At 41.1% G+C, this 19603-nt stretch overlaps 2 protein-coding genes across 3 annotated transcripts in view; one reads left to right on the top strand and one right to left on the bottom strand.

Moving 5' to 3' along the window:
• The window catches only part of DUS4L (dihydrouridine synthase 4 like), a 41018-nt gene extending 34919 nt beyond the window's left edge, over window positions 1–6099 (bottom strand). For both annotated transcript variants that reach the window (XM_048068502.2, XM_013190743.3), the window contains exons 1-2: window positions 5961–6099; window positions 5189–5310 (exon numbers count right to left, since the gene is read on the bottom strand). In XM_048068502.2, coding sequence (XP_047924459.1) covers window positions 5189–5310; window positions 5961–6070 — 232 coding nt within the window. In that variant the 5' untranslated portion in view covers window positions 6071–6099. The remainder of the gene's footprint in view (window positions 1–5188; window positions 5311–5960) is intronic.
• A 176-nt stretch (window positions 6100–6275) lies between these two features.
• COG5 (component of oligomeric golgi complex 5) overlaps window positions 6276–19603 on the top strand; it is a 186000-nt gene continuing 172672 nt past the window's right edge. Inside the window, exons 1-6 of the mRNA XM_066989725.1 lie at window positions 6276–6401; window positions 7401–7540; window positions 8502–8559; window positions 11418–11472; window positions 11572–11641; window positions 16981–17101. Coding sequence (XP_066845826.1) covers window positions 6326–6401; window positions 7401–7540; window positions 8502–8559; window positions 11418–11472; window positions 11572–11641; window positions 16981–17101 — 520 coding nt within the window. The 5' untranslated portion in view covers window positions 6276–6325. The remainder of the gene's footprint in view (window positions 6402–7400; window positions 7541–8501; window positions 8560–11417; window positions 11473–11571; window positions 11642–16980; window positions 17102–19603) is intronic.

The following is a 19603-nucleotide window of genomic DNA, read 5'->3' as shown; positions in this document are numbered from 1 at the left end:
AACTCTGAACAATGCATGCAGAACCAAATAAACTCTATCACTCCATTTCAGCATTTTTTCAGCTATTCTTCAGACCATAAAACAACAACTCTTGTAAAAGCAGTAACAAATGAAGAAATGATGTCTTACAGGAGTAAGTTATACAGCAGACTGAAAGCAAACTCTAGGAAGAAAAAAAGAAGCTTCCTGAAGTGGGACACAGATGTAAGGTACAGATCATACTGATAGTCCAAAAAAATCCAGACTCAGTAAAAGATGTCAGAGAACCAGAAAACTGGGTATACTAATGAGGTGGCTTCCAGTCTCTGCTCCCAGGACTGTAACAAGTCCTGGATATAAAACAAGTGACTGTTTAATGCGAAATCCATAAACCCAGTATTCACTAGATGAACAGACTACAAACAGCTGTGCTCTCTTTTGTGCCAGTTCCCCCTCCAACTGATCAAGGTAGTGTGGTGTTCCTTACTGCTGTATAACCCAGTTCTGGCAGGAGGAGTAGGAAATATCTTCTCCCCCAGATTTTTTTTGGCTACTGAAGTGCTCTTTGCACAGGTAGGACATGTAGTTTTGACCTGTTGGCTGACGGAGACCTAGGAAGAAGGAAGCCTGCTTCTTCTGTGTGTTCTAATCAATATATTATTATTATTATATTATTATTTTAAAAAGGACTCAACAATCTTCTTCACTCCCCATGTTCTCCCACTGACAAAGGAAAAACAGCACTGAGAAGATGATAAAGGGGCTGGAGCATCTCTGAGGAGAGGCCGATAGACTTAGGACTGTTCAGTCTGGAAAAGACAAAGCTCAGGCGAAATCTTATCAGTGTATATAATAAATAACTGAAGGGAGGGTACAAAGAAGATGGAGATGGGCTCTTTTCAGTGGTACCAAGGGACAGGACAAGAAGCAATGGGCACAACTGAAACACAGGAGGTGCTGTCTGAACATTTTCCTGAAGGTATGATTTTTTTTTTTTGAATACTGTGTGGGTGACTGAGCACTGGCAAATGTTGCTTGGAGAAGCTGTGGAGACTCTCTCCTTGGAGATCTTCAAAAGCGCCTGGACGTGGTCCTGGGCAGCCTGCACTGGGTGTCCCTGCTTGGGCAGGGGTTGGAGCTGCTGGCCTCCAGAGGGCCCTGCCAACTGTTTTGGGGTTCTGTGAGCCCTGGATCACAAATGAATAGAAGTAGCTAACCTCTATTTATCAACCTTAGTGGTTACTAAACACATGCCTCTATCAAGTGAGGTGGGAATTCAGACATACACCTGTGTCCTAGACAGTTGATTACTCCACGTACACTTTTTTTCTGTTTGAAATTGGTCAGATGCTTAAATTTCCCCAAGATGATACATGAAACTAAGCACCTGGGGCCAAAATACCACTTAATAGATTTTTCAGTTCTTTACTGGATCTAGCCTCAGTTTGTTCAACATAAAGATTTTGAAAGGCAATTATAAAGGGGAAAAGAGAAGTCATACAAAAGTAGCCCATACCACTACAGTCTTTTGCCCCCCACTACAAGAAGGACATCGAGGTGCTGGAGCATGTCTGGAGAAGAGCAGCTGAGCTGGTGAGGGGTCTGGAGAACAAGTCTTTCAGGAGTGGCTGAGAGAGCTGGCGTTGTTTGGCCTGGAGAAAAGGAGGCTCAGGGGAGACCTCATCGTGCTGTACAATTACCTTAACAGAGGCGATGGTAAGGTGGGGATTGGGTTCTTCTCCCAAGCACCAAGTGATAAGACAAGAGAAAATGGCCTTAAGTTGCACCAGGGGAGGTTTAGGTTGGATATTAGGGGAAATTTCTTCACTGAGAGGACTGTGCGGCATTGAACAGGCTGCCCAGGGAAGTGGCTGAGTCACCATCCCTGCAGGTCTTCAAGAAACATGTAGATGTAGAACTTAGCGTGGCTTAGTGGTGTACTTCAGTACGAGGTTAAAGGTTGGACTAGATGATCTTGGAGGTCTTTTCCAACCTGAATGATTCTATATAGTAATTCTATTATTAAGCAAATGAAGCAGAACAGTAAGTTTAGCTTTAGAGTATTCTCTATTTTTCAGTAGCCTTCCTGCTTCCCCTCCTAGCCTGCTCCTTCTTGTCTGCATGCCGTCCCTTTGCTGTGCTGACATCGCTGTCTGTCTTGCCAGGCATGAAATGTGTCCAGCTCCTTTCTGAAGGATTAGTTCCCTAAGCAACCCACTAACTTTCCCCTTCCTTATCCCAGGCCATTTTTCCTCTTCTGTGCAAACATGGCTGGGTTTTGTTCACAAGGCAGTACGCAGAGCTGGAATGAGAACACACAGGCAGAAGCAGCTTTCGCAGCTTTGTCTCGAGTGGGAAACCAAAGTGCCAGTGCTCCTCAGCTTGGGTCTGGTGAACTATCTGTGATTTACTAAGCCCCTGCAGAGAGCCAGATGGTCATTTGGAACAGGCTCTCCTCTTTTACAGCTACTGCAATACATTAAAGGCATCTAAAAATATTTCAGTATTAGCACTCCCTTTCCATATACACTATTGCTGCAGTTATGGGGGAGGGGGAATGGGTTAAGACAAGTATTTGAGCATTAATCCAAAGAGAAAATCCAACAAATGCACAAGGCACATGCACTTCTGGTGCTGACAAGACCACAAGTGCTTCTGAAGGTTTTCCTATCTTATTGGAAAATACAGAGTTCTTGAAGTAGCTGAGCTTCAGTCAGAGAGGTCAGCAGTATCCTCTCAATCAAGTTGAGACAGTTCTATAGGTTACCTAAAACTCCAGCAAGCCCCCCAAAATCCCTTGCATATTTTCAAAAGTGTTCATTTACACAGTCCTCTAGCTGAAGAGATTTACATTGTTACAGCTAATATATTGGAATAATCATAGAATCATTAAGGTTGGAAAAGCCCTCCAAGATCATCTAGTCCAACTGTCCTCCTACCATCAATATTACCCACTAAACCATGTCCCTAAGTACCACATCCAACCATAATCCCATGCTCCTAGTTTTTTTGGTTGACTATTAAGTAATAATACTAGCCATAGTTAACCTTTTAGTAGCAGCCACAGGGATGATCTACCTCTATTTTAGAAATACACAACAAAGAAATGTCAGTGCCAAATAAAATGGAAACCAGAAATTGTAACTGTAGGCTCTGAACCAACTCTGCTAATTAGAAGACAAAATCCCCAAACAAACAAACAGAAAGTTAAACATAAAACCACAGTAAAATTTCATGACCTGTTGTGAAGCAACAGGTTAAAAGCATAAACGGTGATGTAAATACTGTAATATTGGCAAAGATGTCAGAGGCAGAATGTTTTTGGAGACTTATAAAACTAAGGCAAACATGAAAGAGGTGAGTAGGGAAAATATATTGTTTACAACATTAGAGCACTTCATTCTGTAACCCCTGTTAACAGGCAACAACATTACAGCAGAAAGGAGAATTTCCTCTCTCTGCCCATCCCCTTACACCCCAAAAAACACTACAAAGCTAATCTGTGGATCTTCAAAGCCACGGGACATTGTGAAGATCAAAAGCTTAAGTAAATGCAGGAGGACCTTGGTCTGTAGACCTTTGAGCCATATATAGTGTCAATTATGTTCTTATTCATCTATTTTTGCACAAAAAAAAAATTATTCAAGCTTTCAAGTTGAACTCTACTACTAAGGGTCTACCTGTTCTTCCCCATGTGACTTTTCTCTACAACTGACTTGCTGCATTTGAATAACGTACCATAGTAAATGGTCAGTGATAAAATCATGAAATTTACTTCCACTGCTATTGTATATATACCTACAAAACCACCAACTCAGCAGTATGAGTGGATGAAATCATCACACTCTGTAGATCATAAAGGCCAGTCTTAGCACATTAAGTGCTCTCTCCATTCCTCTACTTACAGCCTGTGCTTCTATGTTCCTTGTTACACTCTTCTACTGCAGCCACTTCATGCCAGCGGATCTGTATTTATATTGTTACCTCTTCCCACGTATTTCATACTACATTTCTCTTTTCCTTTACAGCCAGGACTCTGAACAACTCCTTATACTCCTTTTTTTTTTTCCTCTGTTCTGGTTACACTTCTATACCATGTGTGAAACCTTGCTTCTCCCCATCAACCCCAGCTATGCTTCACTTCCTGGACTCTTCTTGCATCCTTCTCTTGATATTCCAAGGAGTCCATCTTCTATTTTTCACTCCAGCTAATTCAAACCTGCTTCCCTTATCATTCCCAGTTTCATTGGTCTATTCATTTTTCCCCTCTTATTTTTGCTAGAAACCAGAAAACCTTATCTGGCAACAAGCTAATTGCACATCTCTGATATATACAAGAAACAGCAATTGCTGGCAGAAGAATCTTACTACTGTCTTGTATTGGGTCTAGCTGTGATGGGGTTAACTTTCTTCATAGCAGCCTGTATGGTGCTGTGTTTTGGATTTCGGGGCAAAACCTTGCTGGTAATGCACCAAAGTTTTAGCTTTTGCTAAAGAGTGAGGGCATTATCGGAACTCTCTCTTTACCACTGTCTGCTCCCCCAGCAAACAGGTTGGTGTAGGAAAGAAATTTGGAGTGGACAGAGCTGTCACAGACGACCTGAACTGGCCAAAGGAATATTGCACACCACATAACTTCATGATCAGTAATAAAACTGGAGTGGTAAGGGAAGAAGAAAGCTTTTGGAGAGGGTGGAAATTGTGTTCCATTGTAGCCACTGCCTGGAGACTTGCTGGGCATTGGTCTGCTGGTGTGAAGTAGAGCAGGATTGCCTTTGCATCACCTGTTTTCCTCCTCCACTTAATAAACTGTTTTTAACTTGACCCACAAGCTTTTCTTGCATGTTTCTCCTATTTTCTCCCTGCGCCTTGGTGGGGAGGTGGAGGAGGAAAGGCGGTGTGGAATGAGTTAGCACCTGTGTGCATGCATAGTTGCTGGCAAGGGTCAACCCACCACACGCCGAAATCAGTTTGTAGGCCCTGCTTTTCAGGAGAAGACAAGGTTTTCTATTATTTCATTTGAAACACTATCACTGGAATGTACTTACTCTGATTGTAAAACCACAGAAAAATTCTATATAATTCAGATATAGTATCCTTAAATTGTTATGGATGTCAAGCCGTGTGATAGACTTCATTTGCTTGGCCAGTTTGGTTTATCACTGCATAAAGTATTCTGAAAAGGTAATGATTTATTAGAAAAGAATACCTTTATTTGTTGTGAATTCGCTGTCTCTTGCTTTTGCAGATCTCACAAAATCAGCTGCCACTATCATTGGTGTATAACACAAGTCGCAGCCGTATTTTCTAACCAAGGTTCTGAAAGCCAACCTGCGGACACATGAAAATTAATGACAAATAGCAGTGTCATTTCCCTGATTAGCTACTCTGAATCGCTGTTCTTACATGCAATACTGTGCGGGTGAGTGAGTAAAACTGTAAGACAAACATATCCCATGTCTATTGCAATCTTAAACAGTCGCAGGAGAATCACAGAATCCTTAAGGTTGGAAAAGCCCTCCAAGATCACCTGGTCCAACCACCCCCCTACCACCAACATCACCCACTAAACCCTGTCCCTAAGCACCACGTCCAACCTCTCCTTGAACACCCCCAGGGACGGTGACTCCACCACCTCCCTGGGCAACCCGTCCCAGTGCCTGACTGCTCTTTCTGAGAAGAAATGTCTCCTCATTTCCAACCTGAACCTCCCCTGGCACAACTTGAGGCCATTCCCTCTAGTCCTGTCACTGGTTACCTGTGAGAAGAGGCCGACCCCCAGCTCCCCACAGCTTCCTTTCAGGCAGTTGCAGAGAGCAATAAGGTCTGCCCTGAGCCTCCTCTGCTCACACAACAACCCCAGTTCCCTCAGCTGCTCCTCACAGGACTTGTGGAAAAAGGCAACCCTCCCTGTTTTTGCTGTCGCGACAAGCTTCCTGAGAAGACAAACTGAGAGGACAGCTGCCACGCCAGTCACTTACTTCGAATAGCGCACCATCGGGGCACAGATCTTTACAACGCGCCCAGACCGAAACAAATCCCCGGGCTCCTTCCCCGGGCATCCTTTAATTCCCTCGCCGTCCCCACTCATGTATCACCACCAACCCTTCCGGCATCTGGAAAAACAAAGCCCCGGGGCCGTCAGCAGCTGGGGTCCGCGGGGCGCTACGGGGGAGGGCTCCAAAGGGCTGCCCTTCCCTGCCCGGCTCGGCTCAGCCCGGCCCCGTTCACCACACGCCGGCAGCTCCCGGTGGGACGGCCCCGCTCCGCTCCCGTCGCCCGCCTTCGCCATCATCGCCGTGCGCCGCCGCCCGGGAGTGACGCGGGGCCGCCGGCACCTGGCAGCATGGAGGAGGAGGAGGCGGCCGGAGCGGCCCCGCTCCCTGCCCCGGCCCCGGCCCTGGCCGAGCTGCTGGCGGACGGTGAGCGTGGCCCGGGGCGGGGGGACGGGGATGTGGGGACGGAGGGGGCGGCAGCGCCTCGTTGTGTCCCCGGGACCCGCGCTGCTGCCGCCGCTGTTGCCTCAGGGGTCCGGTTCGGGGATCGGGGGGGAAGAGGAGGGGAAAGTGGGGCTCCTCGGTTCCTGGGGCTCTGCCTGCCGGTGCTGCCCTCATGGGAGAGGAGACCTGTCCCTGTCCCTGTCCCTGTCCCTGCCCCTTGCCCCTGTCCCTGCCCCTTGCCCCTGCCCCTGTTCCTGCCCCTGCCCCTGTTCCTGCCCCTGCCCCTGTTCCTGCCCCTGCCCCTGTTCCTGCCTCTGCCCCTGTTCCTGCCTCTGCCCCTGTTCCTGCCACTGCCCCTGTTCCTGCTCCTGTTCCTGCCCCTGTCCCTGTCCCTGTTCCCTGTCCCTGCTTGGCCGGCGCCTTGCCTGTGATCCCCTTTTCCTCCCGGAGAAAGCTCTTGCTAACAGCACCAGTGAGCCTTCCGTGCAAACCAGCGTGCGTCACGCTTCGTTAAAAACCACCCTTGCGGCATCATTTCTTAATTTAGCATTGTAGTAAACTAGCACCATTATCAGGCGCGGTACGGTTTCACGAAGTTGTGTGTTTTGTCGCTTCGATTCTCAGTGGTGGCTGCTGTGTGTTGGTTCTGGGTCCAGCCTCAGCGGCCTCACCCTGGTCGCATTTGCAAAGCTTGAAGGTGTCAGTACCTTTCGGTGCCCTCTGCTCAAGAAAAGGCTGTGGGGATTAAAGGAACGTTTTCTTTTTCACCATTTACATAAAAAAGAAAAGAAATCCAAGCATGTTCCTCTTGCTTGTGGTCTCTTCTCAAGTCAGTGTCACGCTTATATTATGCGATGTAGAGAACGCATGCTGTTACATCTGGAGAAGCTGAGGAGAGATCTGTGTGCTGAGAGCTGTATGCTGTAGGTCCACAAGTATTGCTGGTTTGAAAGATGACGATAACGTCTAAATCTCTTTCAGAATGTTATGCTGACTTCTTCAGAGAAGACTTTGATGTGAAAGCTTACACTTCGCAGTCCATCCATCAGGCTGTGATAGCTGAGCAACTAGCAAAACTTGCCCAAGGTATTAGTCAACTGGATAAAGAGCTTCATTTGCAAGTAAGTTTAAAGCATGCTTGTTGCTCTGGGGTGGTTGATATAAACTGATTAAATGCCGAGTAGTCGTGTGATCTTGTTGCTTCTGAAATTTCCCAGTTAACTGTGCAAGCACTAACTAACTGAAAATACAACTTCCAGCAAAAAGAGTACTGAGTCTGATACCTAACTCAGTCAAGCCCACTCCTAATGACCCTATGAAGAAGCTGTACGCTGTTTGGTTTTGTTTTGTTTCTGCACTCAGTTTCCATATGCAAGGAGGTTCCACTGTCCTTTGTAAGGATGTTCCCTAATTCTTTCCAATTAATCATGTCAGCTATCAGAAAAACTTTCCTGTTATTTGGGATGGTGACTGTGAGAAGACAATGAATGATTTGTCTTGCACCCTTTCATCCTGTGCTGGAGCGTATCCTAGGCCCTAATCCTCACCTTTATCTGGGCAAACGTAACCTATGCTAACACACCTTCAGAAAGGCTCTTGAGTTTGGATAGTCAAAGACTGTTTGGTAAAATCCACACAGACACCACAAAACTGTTGACCTTTCCATGAGAGTACATGTTAAATTTGTGTGTGGTTTGAAAAACTGCTCCCTCTCATTGGTAAATTCTTTGGGAACTAGTTTTTAAATTTCATAAATAGAAATGAAAATACTAAAAATATCTTATTACTGTGTGATTAGTAAGCTTACATTTACAATTATTATATCTGAGGGTGAGTTGAAACATGATTGATTGCTCTGCTGACTTTAAGATGTCAGCTACGCTGCAATAACTGACCCTCTTCCCTTTTTGAGTTTACCGTTTTTGTGAATTAAAATGTGTACTGAAAACCCTTTCATCTTTGAGATGTGGCTGCTTTTTCCTGGGTCTCCTTAATGTAGGAAGACTATGATATTTTAATATCCCTCTCATCTCCTTTCATTCTTCTATCGTGATTTCTCTTTTCTCTCTCTTTTTTTGTAAGGTTGTTGCAAGACATGAAGACCTGTTGGCTCAAGCAACTGGAATTGAATCCCTGGAAGGTAGGAACAGTTACCTTACTTGCTATTTATTATGAGTGAGGAAGCATTTTTAACATGTGCACAGGCAACATCATTCACTGTCCACTTTGTTTTTTGTAGCTACAGATCTTACTTCTGAGAAGTAATGTGGCAGTGCTTTTTTTTTTTTTTTATGTCAGCAGATGGAGCTCCAGGGAGAAGATTTGACCGATACTTCCCTGGAATAACTACCTCATAGGAAAAAGTATCTTGATAATCAGTTCTGAGCAACTTTAGCAATCGAATCTTTTTGACCTTTTAATATATATTTTTTCTAAATAAACCAAATTTTGTTGCAGTATCTGTTGCTATAAATACCAAGTTTGTAAATGCTGCATATGCATGTGTCGCATAGTTTAGAAATCTTAAGCAAAGAGGCTTTAACACATGATCTTAACTGCACTGAGATTATTTTTTTCCTAGTAGGAAACTAGTAAATTAAATACATACATTTGTGTTATTCCACTGTTTGGGTTCTGGCTTTTAATATAAACTGCTGACTTGTAAAGGCTTTACTTGAGAACCATGGAATCTGTACAGAAAAATGGTTGCAGAATATGGATCTGCCAGGAGCTCATTAGACCTGTCATTCTGCTCTGCTCTTTGACACTTGTTGGGAACTTTGTATGGTCTTGTTGTGTTTTTTTTTTTTTTTTCCCAGATAGGTATTTACTCCTATAACATGCTAATTTACATACACTATGAGATCCAAGCATATTCCCTTCCCCGTCTGTATTCTGTAACTTGCAGAGTAACTTGCCTTTGTCCCATCACCTGCTTCCAGGTTTTAGCATAAACTGAGAGTTTCTGGTTGCTGACAGTTGTAGTACCTCTGAGCAACTGGAAATTGTTGGATACGGTATTCAATTTTTGGCATTTGTGTGTAGATATAAAAATAGAGAAATGCTTATTTAATCTAGCAATGGTAGCCCCCAAATAGTTTTTTAAACAGTTGGAAAATTAAAGCATAGGAAGTCTGGAATCTGTGTTCATCCTCCAAATAAGGTGTTAAGAACCTGTAGTCGACATCTACATCTGTCTAGCGGATCAATATCTTCCGGTCACAATCTTCAGCAATTTGTGCTCAGTGGACCTGAGTGTTCAGAAATCGTGTCTGGTTTTGAAGCATTCCTACCTAAAATTGCTCTGAGGAAAGAGTGAAGTGTTTCAAAAAGAGCTGTTCAGTTATAAAACAATTCTATAGGTCGGGTGTGGTAACACATTTTTTACAGCTGATAACCAAAAGTAAAAATAAAATCTAATCTGCCTAAAAATTCTTGATTTTTTTCCATTAATATAGGGCTATTCTCCTTAAAAGGCCTCTACTATGTGTGAGAAATACGGGAGGGTTCTAATCCTGAGATTTGTAGACACTTGAAACATTAGTAGAAATGACAGTTTTGTGCAAGCTAAGATGGTATTTTAAGTATTGCAAAACCTTTACTCTGCCCAACTTGTCAAGTAAATTGCTGCTGGGGACTTTTTTTTTTTTTCCAGGTCTGTTCACTTTGTTAGTTTGTACACTGATAAATACTCTTTTCTGGTTCTGTTTCTACAGATAGCTCAACAGGTATCTTGAATCCTGCGTTAGCTGAAGATAAGCTAGACAGTATCATCCTATATCTTATACAACAGATGCAGAGGGTAGATTACCTTTTTACCCATCCTAATAATGCCTTCTGGCAGGATTGTCTACAAAGCATACGCCAGACACGTAGCAATGTCACTTTACTGGCCCTCCCTTGTTCTAATGTAGAGTGCAGAATTCATCCTATTATATCTTCATCTTTTGGTGTGTGAGAATTGCATGCCTGTCCTTCCATCTATAGATGTCAGAAGACCCCCAAAGCTTACAATAAGCCAAGTTAATAGTTTTGAAATACAGGGAATATGGGAGTAGGCATATTTATACAATACAAACGAAATATGGTCCCAGTACAGAACAAGCTGAATAAAACACTATTAGCAGTAATTCTGTTTATCTTTTGTCTTTCTGTATTGTAGTTCTGTCTGATTTGATGAAGACAAGCTTGTAAACAGGGCTTTACAAAAACATGGAATGTTTGAGAGTGCTAGCAATAACTGAAACCGAAATAATTTCGTAGGTCTGGGTTTGCGTAACTTAATTAAATTCTCAGCAGGCTGATTCCACATTGCAAAAATGACTGCTACCCTTGACTGCTTTGTTTGCAATTTAGGAAGAAAAGAAAACCGTGCTTGTGGGTTTTCTTCGTGTTGCTTTTCCAAATTCATCTGGAACAAACACGATTAGTGTAGTTTGCTCTGTTTGTAATCTAAATTAGATGATCTCACAATGACATCGGTACCTTACTTTTTGCTAAAGATGCTTATGCACAGGAAGAAAATCTTGAAATGGAATTGCTTATCTTTTCAGTTTTCCCTGTCTGTTGGTTTCTCTGAACTGTCTAGTTCCTTTGTTAAACAAGTTGTGGCATTTTTTTATATCATGTTCAGCTGTTTATATCGGGTTATATGCGTTTGAACAGCATCTTGATCATCATTCTCTTAGAAAGCAACATCCTCTAAATACTATTTGAAACTTAACATATGATGAATTTGAGAGCAATATATCTTCTGTAGGTTTTTGTTCTGTACCAGTAAATTTTTCCGTAACATTCAGTAATTCACTGATTACCTGCTCAGTTTATTTCCAAATATCATGTGTCTCATTCATTTAAATCTCTTTGAATGTTTTATTGTAAAGTGTGAAACGGCTTTTTTTTTTTTAATGTGGAAGTAGTCTGCAGGAGATGTAATTTGAGGATTAGTTCTTTCTATAATTGATGGGTGATGTGTAAAACATCTGCTTTATTTTGCAGGTGTCCTCCAAATGATGCAGACTAGAATTGGTGCCCTACAAAGTACTGTTGATAGGTATGCCATTCATGATGTGATTAGAAAGCCTAAATTCTTAATTGTTCCATCATGTACTTATTAATACTTCCACAAATAAACTTCTCTTCTAATTTTTAGAATTAGAGCCAAAATCATTGATCCCTACAACAAAATAGTATCACGCACTGCTCAGCTAGCAAAGCTTCAGGTAAGTTGTAATAAAAATACATTTTAAAAAGTCTTTTTAATATGCTTTGTTTCACAGTCCTCTAGTCCTCCCATGTGAATTGTCAGATATGGGTGGGATTTCCAGCAGTAAACTGCAGTTTGCTCTCAGTATTTCTGAGTAAAAGCATTTGCGTGTCTCCTCATGAACTACTGAGAACTGCTTCACATTACAAAGCAGGAAACTGACCTTTGCATTAGCTGTGTTAGTTTCTGGAGAGATGGTGGGTAAGAATAAAAGGCTATCAGAGCACAGGTTAATTAAATTTTCATTACTGTCTGGGTATATTTGATACTGTTATGATATCAGTGTATTGGAGATACTTTTCTCATTTACATTAGTGCAGGCTTAACTGTAGTTTAGTAAAGAGTTCTTTAGTAAATAGTTCTTTCAAGATGGCATAGGTGCAATTTACAGAGCCAGCTGGGGCTTCAGTGTTTCATAAGGCCAGGTATGTAGCTGTTCCTATCTTTTAAATATAAGTGGAGTCTACAGAGAGTATAGTTCTGTGTTAAAGGAGAGCAGTGTGAGAAAGTTTTTCACAGTGATGGTGAGGTAAGTGTCAAACACTTCTATTTCTAATTTTATTATAGTTGAATACTATTCCATAGATCTTCAGGAGTCAACATAGCTGCATTATTCAGTTTATGGTTTGAAAAGAAACACAACCCCAAATCTGTAAATGTTAAATGAGTTACTGTTTGGACTGTTTCTCTTCACAAATTTACCTTGAATTTGCAGAGGTAGAAATTTATCTTTTAGTAGCAGAAATGTGAGCTGTGGATATATGCTCAAGTAGATTGCCATTGACTGCTGCTGTACACTAGAGGAGGTGAGACTGCAAACAGTTGCACGCAGCCTCTAGTCTGGGGGCTGGTGGAGCAAGTGCAGTAGTCTCTTGGATGAAGTTCTGATATGTTCTACATCATTTTCAGTAGCAGTGAAGTTCAGCAGGAAGCTCTTACCAGTCTGTTCAGCCAGTTTGTTCAGCTGCTTCTCCTGTTCTTCCCAACTCCAGCTGTCACTGTTTTTGCCAATGGGCAAAGTTTCCATGACTTCCGTGTGCCAGGTTAGGTGCAGATTTTCTTTTTTGTTCTCTGGTGTACGTTGCAGCTGTGGAAAGTGTTGCAGAAATTTGAGGCTAAAGATCAAGATAGTTTCTTCCTTGACTTTACACAAAGTCAAACTGTGGAAGGCCCTGAACGTAGGCAATATTTGTTGGGTTTGCTTTGCTTCCTCTTTGCTATAGCAGGGGTATGACCTTACAGAGGTTACATGGATTTTTCTGTGGTGTGAAAGCATCATGCACCGAGGGGCTGGGGTCAGCATTACTCAGCCTGTGCCAGGGCATTTGTAATACCTGGCTTTTCTGGGCTGTGAGTCCTCTTGTTCTAAATGCCAGACCAAAAAAAAAAAAAAAAGGTGCAGGGTGAAGGCAGCCCTGCTAGGCTCCATCCTTGCGTCCATAGCTGCCTACTTATCTCAGCGCACAAAGAAAGGATGACTCCAGCTTGTCTACCAGTGAGAGTCCTTGGCATGAGAGCTGCTGTCCCCTTGTGTTGTCGGATATGTAAAGAGTGCATTATGTTGCTGTTGTGTCCTTTTTACCTGGTTGCCTTATTTGTTTAGGAAGGAAGGGCATCAGCACAGCAAACAACTCACTTCCTGGCTGTGGCACAGCTTATGAATGAGACACTTGTGGCATGGACACTTTCAAACGTGCTAATTTTATCATTTGATATACAGTTAGTAGAATAAGTAAAAAAAAAAAAAAAAGTAGGTGACTGCTAAAAGAGGATGCTTTCTGTCAAAATCTGTAGGGTTGGCAGTTATCCTTTGCTGCTTTGCGGAACTGTGTGGTGTTTAAGGGCCTCCTGTATTCGTGGTTGTATTACTTTAGTGCTTCTCCTTTGATTGCTATGGGACTGCTCACAAACTGAAGGAGTATTTGGCTTGCATAAAGCTAGATTTTGCTATCCTTAATTGTTTTTAATATAGTCTGGCTTTTTCATAAACATTCTCACTGCAAATTCATTGTCAAACTTCAAATCCAGTCCTGAATTCTAAATCTCTACTGTATGCTTGTATTATTTCTTGCTCTGCTCTTACAGCTTCATGGCATCCCAGGGGAGTAGTAGACTCACAAAGCTTACTTCCTACTTTAAATCATACTATCCTCTTCTGAGCACATTCATAGTCTTTCCATGGCATATCACAAGCTAAATGGGATTAGTTAACAGCTGAAATATGTAGAGTTTGTCCTTCAGAGAGTTATTTTCTGTGGAGTTCTGTTTCTACATATTTTCTTAATTTTGGATATATTAGAGTTTAAAAATCCCTGTAATATCAAAAATTTTGAAAGCTTTTTTATTTAAAAAACATATGTCTATAGCTTAAAATTATTCTCTCTTTAATGTGTTTTCCAGTAGCAGAGTTTTTCTTGGTACTACAGAACCTGAATAGTCAATGTAGTCTTAAGATAGTGGACTGTCCCATCTTTCTTCAGGCTTGTGTTACATATACAAGCACAAATGTATCTCATATATATTGTGTTGTATATACAAGCATATATATACATCACATATACATATGCAATTCACTTGCATTGTGATCTGGCAGCTATATGCAATTGCATATATGAGCTATGTGCTGGCAGAATTTCAAGTGGTCTTGTCTTTGTAATTAAGTCTTCCTTCAATAATTTCATAAAACTAAGTTAAGATTAAAAGTAAAAGGCTTTTTGTTTGTTTGAATTGTAGCAATAGTGTTGATACGTTGGTTTAAAATTCAGCAGATAACTGACATGCAATCTCCAGAAAAATTGTGTTTGATTTTTAATTTTATTAAAAACACTGGGCCTAACTCAGGCCACTGGCTTTGTTCCAAATTACTTCCTGCTTGAACAGCGGAATTTATTCCTTCTTAGATGGAAGCATCTCCTTTAGAAAAGCATACTATTTTGACTCCAGAAGTGACTGTTTCTTGAATTAATTCAGACTTCTGTTGTGCCAGTGGTCAGGCTTGATAATCTAGCATCCCTGAATAACTCTGCTACTAGATGCGTTTTTTATTTCCATTACACAGTCCTCATATATTGCATTCTTTTATAGTGACTGAGAGTTTTATTAAGTTTCACAAGTCATGTAAGTGGAAATACTTACTTGAAACATAATGTTTGTCAAGGGCACAATGCAGTAGTGATGGCTGTAAAGTTAAGAGCGCATCTTCAGGGTCTTTGGAATTTTCTCTCCCTCCTAATTCACAGGGTTAGAAGTTGTATCTAAATGTAGCTTTTCCTATCTCTTATTCAGCTCAATAGTCCTTTCAAAAGGTTGTTTCTTGGTATGGGAGATAACGAACAACAATCAAATGAAAGAGAAATATTCTTTGGCATGTAAAGTACAAGATGGTCAGAAGATAACTGAAGTTGAATTCCTAGGGAAAAACGTTAGTCAGAGGTACACAATTGGATTAGGAAATAATTAAATCTGAAGGCAAAGTAGTAATACTATGCCCTCTTATTTGATGAAGCACAGTGCACGATATCAAAAGCTATTTTTGATCCGTCTTGCAGAAATTTAGTTCACAGATATGAAAGTGATATGTGGATCAAGATTTTTCTAATTAAAGAAATGGATTAATAAAAACTGATATGTTAATCTCTCAAAAGCAGGATAAGCCCCACTTGGTTCTCACTAATGATAATAGAAATCATGTGCTTAAGTCATCTCAGAACGCCTAGGAAACTTGCACTTAATGCTATGTGATACAGAGCCGAAAGCAATAAGAGTAAGCGTGCTTTTGGTGATTTGTCTCTGTGGGGCTTTTGTAATTTTTCCTTCCTTTGTTGTGCCTAGATGTTGAATAAAATGTTAATATATGTATTTCCATTGTTTTATGCTGGCGTACAGTAGGGATTGGCAAGTTGTGCAGTCCGCTGAATATTGGTTGAAGGGACTTATTTTTATATACGAAAATATGCATGCTTAACATTAGTTTTCAAGACATTAACTTGAGTCTAAAAAAAGGGTTCAAAATCTGTCAGGTACTAAATATTTTTTAAAGTAATTTTAATTTCATTTTGGTATCCATCAGATAAACATTTCAGGAGGCTTTATAATCAGTACAAGGGAAAACAGCTCCGAACAGCTGTGTCTTACTCATTCCAAACTTCTTACTTACCTCTCTTGTTAATCTGATTGCAGATGCTGGAGACAAGTTTCAAAGTAATGCCAGTGACTGTACTGAAATCCATATACTTTTCTGCCTTCTCCTAAATCACATTTCTGAATTGTAATTTCGATGCTAGCCACTCCAGAATATTGCTTCTCCTGTAGCACGTACCTTCTAACCTGACTGGCTCAGTCCAGTCCTAGGTGAACTCTGTTATTTATCTCTGCTCGTTCTATGGTCTATCTCTTTACTGGCCTCTAAAAACTTTCATGCATCTTTAGGACTCCTCTTATGTCATCAGAACCCTCTTCCATTGTAAGACTTAAAAAATTCATCATGCACTTGATGTAACTCTTTTTGTCTCTGTTATTTACTGCGTAGAATGAGAAAACCTGTTTGAAAACATCGGTTGAGTGAAAAATGGTGAAACTGTTATGTTTGACTCAGATGTCAGCAATATCTTTGTTCTGAATTGGTGCTAAAGAAAACATGATGGAAATATTTTTCCTGAAAATTTGCATAGGCATCCATCTTAATTTTAAGCTAAGAGTGCCATGTATTTTCGTAAACCTGTGAAATAATATGAACTAAGAGTTGACTGCATGTAGATGACTGGCCTTAGGTTTGATGAAAATGAATCTTTACATACCTTCTTACCGTAAGAGCCAATATTTATAACAACATTTTTAAGCATTTAAGTTTTATTGTCCTCAGTAGTAAATGGTGCTATTTTGCTTATTTTGGATCAATATTTAATTGGCAAACCCAACTTCTTAATTTTACTCATGTTTAGAGAGGGGAAAACTATTTAGCAGGGGTGCAATACATAAAAAAAAAAGTTCATTTCTGGATAGAAATAGAATATATCTCTGTCATGGGGTCCTAAATTTCCTTCTTTTTTTTTTTTTTTTTTTGCTAGTAACAACAGCGTAATCTCAGTAGCCCAGTAAATATAATTTCCAGCTGTTGAAAGTATCTGTCATTGCATTAAATTGTGAAAAAAAAAATCCTTTTCAATACTCCAAAGTTCTTTGTTTTTATTCACATTCGTATTTCCTTTTTGGTTAAAATATTTCCATATTTGAGGCCCAAGATTATGTGATCGTAATGAGCTGATAATATCCTCTAACGCTAGGATTTCTCTGCAGGCTGCCTGTGACTTGCTGCGGAGGATAATACGTATCTTGCATCTCAGTAAGAGACTTCAAGGACAACTGCAAGGAGGAAGCAGGGAGATAACAAAAGCTGCCCAGAGTCTCAATGAACTTGGTGAGTCCTTCTTAGTTACTTTTAGAGGCATTTTTAAATTGCATTCATATGACTTATGATAGTGTTTGATTTAACAAGCAAAGAACCCCCTAAAACTTTTTACTGTGGTTCTCTCTGTTTCCTGACTTGAATTGAGAAATGGCGTGGACAGAACTCTGTTCTGAATTTGTTACCTTCATTCAGTATCTTCAATTTTTTCATATGACTTCTCTAGATAAAGGTATTTAATATCATGAAAATTTTGTGGTAACTTAAGTTTTTTGGGGGGCAACAATTCTTACAGATAATTAATTTCTGTCTGGTTTGTTTTGTTACGGGAAACCCTTGTTTCCCCTAGCAGAACGGGTCTCCCCAGGCGTCCAGAATTCACTCACAGTCAACTTTTTATTAAAACGGCGAGAATTTAGTAGTACCCGTATATCACCTTGAGCTGGGTGCCTCCAAGGAGGGGCCCTGCTCAAAACTTTCTCTGGGTTCTTATACCCATACAATCTTCATTTTGTCCACTATAGTCCAAACAGTCCTTCACACATACACGTTATGTTCCTTCAGAATGGTGGTTTTTTGTTGCAGGGCAGCGTGGCTTCTGTTGTCTCCCAGGACAGGATGTCTCCTGTTACCTCCCCAGGCGGGGTGGCTTCTGTTCAGGGCAGGCTCTGATCTGGCGCCATCTTTGGTCAGCGCATCCCCCCCTTCCCCATCGTCGCACCCAGGCCTTCCCGGTGCCGCTCATTATTCCTTACGTACCAGCGTCCTTTTTCCCTTTCAGTTTGTATAAAATACCTTCGGAGGCGACAGATTATATATTTAGCTTTAGGAAGACATTGCAGTACAGTAAAGCATAATTTGAATGACAGCTTGTGCCTTAAAAGAAATTTATTGGCCCTTTGACCTTTATGAAAACCGTATGTGATGTGATACACAGATACCTAGGCTAATTCAGATACTGGAAGCATTCTGCTGCGGTAGTGACTAATTTACCCTGGATTTTACTGGCTTGTAGAAAGAGTGATACAATACTTCTCGTGACACTCATGTTACATTGCTAGACTGTTTTTCGTTCTTCAGCTAGCTTGGGTACTTCCACACGGTGCTGCAGGAAGCAGCGAAGAACATCCCATTAGTCTTGGAGATCAGTCATCACTGTTGTATATGGTATCTTGCCAGTTGTTTCTCCTTTGGTTTAATTTGGTATTCTAATTTCAGCTTCCAAAAATAGGTTGTGGGAGGGCTGAACTATCAAACATTCAGAATCATCCTGAGGTTTATTGTGCATATTTGTCACTACTGCTTCTCTTATACTGTGTAATCAAAAAATTATTAGACAATGATTTAGTCTTATAATTAGCAGATGCTATGTTGCAAATGGAAAGTTTAAATATCTATTTAGTTTATCGGTTTGGCTGAAGCACTAGAGCATCAATTGTAGTGTTCTAAGCTAGTATATATTTTTTTCTACTGCATCTTGTTTTTGGTCTCTCCTCTCATCATGAGGATATATAAGTAATGCTGTCTTTTAACTGCCTGAATTACTGCCTTAATTTTGGGATTAATCTGAATGCTAGTTTCTATTCAATTAATTAGTACAATTTAATGGTAATATAGGAGATGTTTACGCTATCTTGTGTAGTTTTTAGGATTTCTTTAAGAGAAAGAATATGCCTTTTATTACTCTCCTTCCTCTTTCTTCTACCATTTAAAAGGAGAACTTCCACTTTCTTTTGTTAAAGTGCCACAGTTTTTTTGAGTTTCATGTTTTCAAATACTTGGTCTTTTCCTGAAGCTTGTGAAAGTCTGAGTAATTATTATTGTTAAAGGGAAATGTGTTCCCTTAGGAAGCACTCTTGATTTTCATCCTACAATACATGGGAGAAGCCAAAGCTTGTGGCCCTTAATTTAATTCTGGACAGTTTATAGCCAGGTAAAATCCCTTGTCTATTTCTCCCTTCTTCTCTTTTCCTGATCTCTCTTCCTTTCTCCTCTCGTACTTCTCTATCTGCATCCCTCCCTCACCTTTTAGCTCTCTGCTCTTTGTTATTCTCTGCTGCCTACCTTGGCTGTTCTGAATTTTTCCTGCCTCCCAGATGGCCATGAAGGCCAGTGCCTGGGTGCATGGGAACACCACGGTGCAGAGAGGCCAGAGCAGGGTCTGTCATGTTTGGTGGTGGTTTACTAGGAGTGGGGTGACTCTGCTCACAGGGGAGGAAAATGCACAGTGGCTGGGGCCAGCGCTGTTCAGGGCATGTTGTAGGGAAATGTGATGTAGTGCCCTGTGGCATTGGGAGGGTGAGAAGCATGGAGAACAGACACTGGTTATTTGGTGGTGGGATGCGAAATCTTTGGGAGGGTTTAGGAAATACTGCAACATCTGATGGTAGTAAGTAGGTGGTAGAGATGGGCAGTGTGAAAGCCTGGTGTTGGTTAGGGAGCTCTGCATCATGAAGGCTTTTGAAACGGGGATCACAGCCAATATTAATAATAATCTGTGTTTTCAGCCAGATG

This window comes from Anser cygnoides, chromosome 1 (genome assembly GCF_040182565.1).
Source record: "Anser cygnoides isolate HZ-2024a breed goose chromosome 1, Taihu_goose_T2T_genome, whole genome shotgun sequence".
NCBI classification, from domain to species: domain Eukaryota; kingdom Metazoa; phylum Chordata; class Aves; order Anseriformes; family Anatidae; genus Anser; species Anser cygnoides.
Note: the sequence above shows the minus strand (reverse complement) of the source record. Positions and strands in the feature narration are given on the sequence as shown.